Source organism: Gadus macrocephalus, chromosome 13 (assembly GCF_031168955.1).
Source record: "Gadus macrocephalus chromosome 13, ASM3116895v1".
Lineage (NCBI taxonomy): Eukaryota > Metazoa > Chordata > Actinopteri > Gadiformes > Gadidae > Gadus > Gadus macrocephalus.
In genome coordinates, this window is record NC_082394.1 from 20,774,207 (window position 1) to 20,781,706 (window position 7,500).

Here is a 7,500-nt window from a genome sequence, read left to right on the forward strand (position 1 = left end):
TACATTTTCAGAAGTGCTGGTTACAATGAGGATGCACTCTTTTTTCTCTCTTTAGTGCCGGTAATGAAAGGTTCTGAAAGAAGGCATACCCATGTAGCTAATTATTACTAAGGAATAAAATGTAAACAAAATCTGTCTGGCACGTTTTATGAAGAAAACGTTTCCAAAAGCATCGGACATATAACCCACTATGTTCTGCTCCATGCATCCAATGTTGACAACGTGACTGACATGATATGGCTAAGCTACCAACATAAACAAGAGGAGCTAGGAAAGGAATTTAACTGCGTGTTTAAGTTCAGAAGGGCCAAACGTGTGGCTACACACAGCACTACAAAAATCGTCAAGATTAAAAAAGAAAAAAATATTTGTTGCACAGCTGAACGCTCTATCACATCATGAGCTGGCTGTTCTCAATTCACAACACGCATTCCATCAAAACTAGCCTACATCAGGCATTCTGACCAAAACTCATGCACTCCCCCCCACAATTATTCCAGAATTCAAGCAAAGCAAGAATGACCAAAAGTCACTTTGTGTCAACAAGAGACGGACTCCACCGACTATCAATTGCAAGTTAAAACAGTCGACCACTTGAATACAAAAAACACAAAAGACCTCGCCACAGCACCAGCAAATCTAAAGCAATAAATATCGCGTCTTACCTTTATTTATGTGGCGGTGGTCTGCAGATGCATCCCGTGGTGTAGCCAAGCACATCCATTTAATTCAACAGGTTATCGTTCTGATACTGTCCATGGTACTAGCAACCTGCTCTGGTGTTTTTTACCTATGTATTCAGCCTAAAATGAACTTGATTGTCTGATGCCTCATCATCCCAGCCAAAGAGTATTGGTATTATTAGTAATGGCGACTTGCCAAATCGAAAAAATAACTTCACAAAGTGGGTCTTTTTCCAATGTATTTGTTATCATTCGTAGCATTGATCAGCAGAGAAATAGTTTGCCACAGTCGTTGACGTCGCTTAGCAACCGAATACGCTGGGGTTGATGAATTACCGGACTGCAGAGTTATACAGATTACGTGGAAAAAAAAACACTGCATTGAGAAGAGCCGTGTAATAAGCAAAAATAATTGACAGATTAATGGAAGGCCCATGCAAGTGAATGGAGCAGTCTACAGCATTGAGAAGAGCCGTGTAATAAGTAAGGGATAATGTATAGAATGCCGGTCATTATCGGGAAAATAAGCCCAGACAGGGCAAACAGGACCCCGACGCGCAGCGAAGGTGTCTTGCTTCCAACTGAAGGGGCTTAATTTCGATAATGACCGGTGACGTTCTACACATTATCCCGCTTATTACACGTGCCAAAACGAAAAAATTACTTCACATGGTGTCTTTTTACAATTTATTTTGACACCATTCGTAGTGTTGATCAGCAGAGAAATAGTCCGCCAAAGACATTGACGTCCCTTAGCAACCGAAGACGCTGGGGTTCAATAGTTACCGGACTACTTGAGGAGTGATACCAAAAACGTCATTATAGGCAAAAAGTCCTTTGTTTTCCATGACAGCGGTCAATTATACTTAGCAACGGTGAATTATCAAATATAATTCATCGCCCGAAGTTGTGAAGAGCCCACGCAATGGAACAGAGCGTTCCACGGCATTGAGAAGACCCGTGTAATAATCTGCATGGAGCTGCGTAGGCCTACACTAGTTCAACTCGATTTTTTTAATTTTTTTTAAAGGCACCCAGTGCAACTTTCGAGGCTTAAAAATAAACATTCAATTTCTAGTCTTTTTTACACGTAGTAAGTTTCAATAACTCCATACCATTACATACCGACATTCAAGCAGCAAAGATGAGACGTCGTTGTGTGGTGAGAACTGATAGAAAATCGATAACAACAACAATGCCGCCATTTTCTTTATTTTTTGTAACCTACAATAAATAAAGCAGGCTTCCAGTCAATGGAAAAATGGCTTCTCCCCACCGGCGATTGTTGTTGTTTACGATTTTCTATCAGTTCTCACCACACGACGACGTCTCATCTTTGCTCCTTGAATGTCGATATGTAATGGTATGGAGTTATTGAAACTTACTACGTGTAAAAAAGACTAGAAATTGAATGTTTATTTTTCATTGAATGTTTACATAAAGTTGCACTGGGTGCCTTTAACAAGTGGTGGCTACAAAATGAATCTTGACGAAGTCTGATGGGGACACGTCCCCGGCGTCATCGACGCCTATGTACCCACGTAATTTGGCTCCCCCCACAAATACAGCGCCCCGGGCAGCCGCCCGGTTCGTCCGTGCCTAAAACCGCCACTCATTGCCGTTACATCCAACCTTGACTGGGAGAGTCGTGACGTCCTAAGCCGGAGCAAATCCGCGTTAGCACAATGCTTCTTCATAATAGTTAACTACTCAACTATTTACTCACAGTTTTATTTTCATACCGGCTTCGTTTTCAGCTGTTTTCATTGAAGACGCCCAACGTCTGCCCATTCTGACACTCCTATTGCGACACGCCCAATGTGAGCTCCAGGAAATTGAAAATGAAATTAATTGTATGTTGTATTGTCCATTTTATCATGATTTATTCAAGAAGGTCGATGGGAAAGAAGTTCATTATATGTGTGATGCAGATGTGTAAGCCTGGCTGTTCCAATATAGGGGGATTATTTGCACGGCGAATGTGTGTAGAAAGATGGCAAAAAGAAAATTTGTTTGACCGGTTGCAATGGTTATCTCTGTGTGGTTAATTTGCAGTCGCGGTGTTAATTGGCAATTTTGTCAGCTTACTGTTACATTAAACTGTAATCAGAAAACGCGGTTATATGCTATAGAACCTATATCTGTGGTATAAAGGCTGGGACGAATTTCGAATTATAAATATCTACACTTTATGTTGAAAGTATAGACCTTCGCGATTCCCATTGAAACGAATGGCTCGGTGATTATTCTTCAAAACAAGCTTTTCCCACATTTTTTTAACATGGGAGTCAATGCCATGTCAGTAGCCATTTCCTCTGGTACTTCAACTGTTTAAGACGTAACTCAATCGATTTTCAACCACACACACACACGTAATAGCTTCGCCATTCTCTCAAAGAGACACACAATGGCTTGCCATTCTCTTAAGACACACACACGAGCACACAAACACACACACACAGCTTTATTCCAATTCGATTTTATCATTTTGAACTCCGTTCAAATCTCTCACTTGATTAAAGAGATTCAACATTTCTACTACTACTACTACCAATACTACTCCTACCAATACAACTACTACAAATACTACTACCTCAGCTACTAGTGCTACTTCAGCTACTACTACCATTATCACTACTCCTACCAATGCAACCACTACAGCAATTACTACTACTACTTCAGCTAGGTACTACTACTACTACTTCAGTTACTACTACTACCACCACCATTACTACTACTCCTACCAATACAACTACCAGAACAATTATTACTACTACTTCAGCTACTATCGAATACTTCAGCTTCTACTACTACTTCAGCTAGGCCTACTACTACTAGTTTAGCTACTACAACTACTTCAGCTACTACTACTACTTCAGCTGCTACTACTACTTCAGCTTCTGCCTACTATTTCAGCTACTACTACTATTACTTCCAGCTACTACTACTACTTCAGCTACTATCTACTACTTCAGCTACTACTACTACTTCAGCTACTTCTACTACTACTATTTCCGCTACTAATTGTACTTCAGCTTCTACTACTTTAGCTACTACTACTACTTCAGCTACTACTTTCAGATTCTTCAGTTTAATTCATTTTACATTTCTTCATTTTCAGCAATGCTTTGCGCTTGTCATTCAGCCGTCAGCATTCACACGCGTTTTCTGCAGGAAATGCAATTTCTAGTTTCCTTCTTCCACAATATTTCACCTATAGACTCCATTCAAATGTTATAATGCACACACACACACACACACACACACGCACACGCACACTCACACACACATAGCTTTATTCCAATTTGATTTTATCATTTTGAACTCCGTTCAAATCTCTCACTTGATTAAAGCTATTCAACATTTCTACTGCCTACTACTACTACTCCTACTACTACTACCATTACTTATACTACTACTAGTACTTCTACCAATACTACTCCTCCGAGTACTACTTCTACCATTACTACTACTACTTCAGCTACTACTACCATTATGACTACTCCTACACTACAACAACAATTACTACTACTACTTCAGCTACTACTGCTACTTCAGTTACTACTACTACCATTACTACTATTCCTACCAATACAACTACTAGAACAATTACTACTACTACTTCAGCTACTACCTAATACTTCAGCTACTACTACCTCTGCTACTACAACTACTTCAGCTACTACAACTACTTCTGCTACTACTTCAGCTACTACTACTACTTCAGCTTTTGCATACTACTTCAGCTACTACTACTGCTTCAGCTACTACCAACTACTTAAGCTACTACTACTACTTCAGCTACTACCTACTACTTCAGCCACTACTACTACTTCAGCTACTACTTATACCTCAGCTACTACCTACTACTTCAGCTACTACCTACTACTTCAGCTACTTCTACTACTACTTCAGCTACTACTACTACTTAAGCTACTACCTACTACTTCAGCTACTACTACTAATTCAGCTACTATTACTACTTCAGCTACTACTACTACTTCAGCTACTACCTACTACTTCAGATACTACTACTACTTCAGCTACTACAACTACATCAGCTACTACTACTACCTCAGCAACTACTACAACTTCAGCTACTACCTACTATTTCATTTACTACTACTACTTCAGCTACTACCTACTACTTGAGCTACTTCTACTACTTCAGCTACTACCTAATACTTCAGCTTCTACTACTACTTCAGCTACTACTACTATTTTCACTACTACTACTTCAGCTACTACTACTACTACTACGTCAGTTACTACCTACTACTTCAGCTACTACTATTACTTCAGCACTACCTACTACTTCAGCTTCTACTACTAATTCAGCTATTACCTGCTACTTCAGCTTCTACTACTTCAGCTACTACTATTACTTCCTCTTATACTACTACCTCAGCTACTACTAATACTACTTAAGCAACTACTACTACTACTAGTTCAGATACTACAATATACTTCAGCTTCTACTACTTCAGCTGCTACTACTACTACTTCAGCTACTTCAGATTCTTCAGTTCAAGGAAATGCAATTTCTAGTTCTCTACAAACTTTGGGACCTATCTCCTTCCACAATTTTTTACCTAGAGACTATATTGAAAATGTAAAATATTCAGAAAAGCTTGGAATCGCGTGCTTCTTTTCAGACTTTTCATATATTTTATTATTTTTTAGAGTTTATATTTACTGTCCATGTTTATCCATCTGTTCATAAATAAATTATTTCATTCATATTCATCCTTGTTATCACCAGGGCTGATTTCAAAACTGAGAAATGAACGAATTGGAACATTGCCAAGAGTGGGCCAAACCACAAGGTTGAAAACATGAGGGGTGAGCAATTAGTCTGCTGCTCGCTGCTTATCCAACGATCAGCCTCTTGCCAACAGAAACAGTTCGGAAAATAGAGAGGCTGCTATTTATCCTGCTCTTTATGATAACATGCATATAACAGGTAAGATGGAGATGAATGTGTTGCTTTGGTATCTGTAGGCGAAGTAGAAAAGTGATCTGGTAGTTCAACCAGCATTCTTTGGCCATCAAGGTATCAGAATTAATGAGAACTGGAATCAGGTCCAGAGCATCATTGTGATATCTAGCCTCTCACTCACCCTGGACATGCAGCTCCTGGCAGACCTAGGGACCCATGGAGATGGTTCTGGTCCCAGTAGGGCGCTACCTGCTTGTGTTATTCTTTGGATATGCCTTTCTCTGTCTATGTTGCTCCAAAGCCCTGCTTTCTGTTCTACTATATTTGCACCCAATAGGTGCAGTGGAGCCGGTCATGAACTGTGATGACCTAATGCAGATATTTTTATCAAGAATCTCCCTGTAGAGAACTGCCAGCATGTTGTGGTTCTGGTGGAGCCGGGCCGTGTTTAGAAGATCCAGAGGAAATTCATAGTTGGTCGCTTGACAGTTTCAAATTATAATCACATTGAGTTGACTAAAGGCACAAAGCAGTGAGAATCATAGAACATCAAAGACCTCTGATGGAAAGAACATGAAAGGGGATCTTTCTTTGGTAATATGTCCTCCCTACTCTTCTGGACAGTCCTGGTCAACACTGCTCTCCAAAGCAGAGCTGTCCTCCAGCACGCATGATGCATATTGCAGGCGGTGATGTATGTACCGCATAACACATGCTTGGTGCCTAATTAAGATAAAGCCTTGAGGCATTTCAAACAGCCTCGACATAACGTCCTCCAAGGTCCCAGCTGTTGTATCTTCCTGCAGAATACCATGGCAGCAAAGCCTCTCCAGTCCACTCCCACATAGCAGGTGGGTCACACCCCATAGCTCAAATATTGGTGAGTGCTTGGCATGTTCCTAGTATTCAATATGGCTCAGACGGCCCGCTGAGCAGCCTAGGGGTTCCTCGTTCTCTCATGGGTGGGTAACGTACCCAGGTAGTTTACAGTCAACAGAACCAGAACTCAATCTTATCTGGGATAGACCACTGAAGTGAAATTCAATTGGTATTAAAAAAATCATCATGAGAAACACACATTACAGCAAAACAACTAGACCATCAGTGAGAAATAGCAATATTTAGATTTACCTTTTTCCCATAAGACGCTCCCATAACTCTCAGACAGCCGCCCTCAGAAAAAACTAAGTCCACAAAGGGCCTTTTCCATTCTGTCCCCTCTCTGCTTAGTCTCAAGCATGGCCTCTCCTCACCCGCCTGTTTAGGAGTGAGAGAGAGAGAGAGAGAGAGAGAGAGAGAGAGACGAAGCCAGAGAGAGGGAGAGAGAGAGAGAGAGAGAGAGAGAGAGAGAGAGAGAGAGAGAGAGAGAGAGAGAGAGAGAGAGAGAGAGAGCTGGAGCTCAATCTCTACTGCCTGCCCTACTGGCTCTCTGTCAACCACGCGGCTCAGCTTCACAACACGCTGGTGAACAGACACACAGGGAAGACACACAGGGTCTTCAAGGCAGCACGGATAGTCAGGGATTCTGCACTTTGGCCATACTGCTCCCCAACTATTGCCCCACTACTTTAGAGCAGGATTCTCTGCAGCTATAACAAGACGTCAAAAAGAGCAAGGGTGATAGAGAGAGATCTGACATTTTCTGTATGTGTGTGTGTCTGAAGGAAGGAGATAGACTGAGAGATTCACTCTGTGTCCATCCAGTGTGTGTGTGTGTGTGTGTGTGTGTGTGTGTGTGTGTGTGTGTGTGTGTGTGTGTGTGTGTGTGTGTGTGTGTGTGTGTGTGTGGGTGCGCTTGTGTGTAGGAAGGAAGGAGAGAGAGACTGAGAGCCAGAGTGAGAGCTAGATTTGGGTGTGCGTGTGGGTGCGCACTCATGT

At 41.4% G+C, this 7,500-nt stretch overlaps 1 protein-coding gene across 1 annotated transcript in view; it reads right to left on the bottom strand.

The window, feature by feature from the left end:
• Positions 1 to 6,909, bottom strand: part of LOC132470703 (protein FAM107B-like) — a 20,954-nt gene extending 14,045 nt beyond the window's left edge. The window contains exon 1 of the mRNA XM_060069516.1: positions 6,754 to 6,909. Coding sequence (XP_059925499.1) covers positions 6,754 to 6,777 — 24 coding nt within the window. The 5' untranslated portion in view covers positions 6,778 to 6,909. The remainder of the gene's footprint in view (positions 1 to 6,753) is intronic.
• Positions 6,910 to 7,500: the final 591 nt, after the last annotated feature.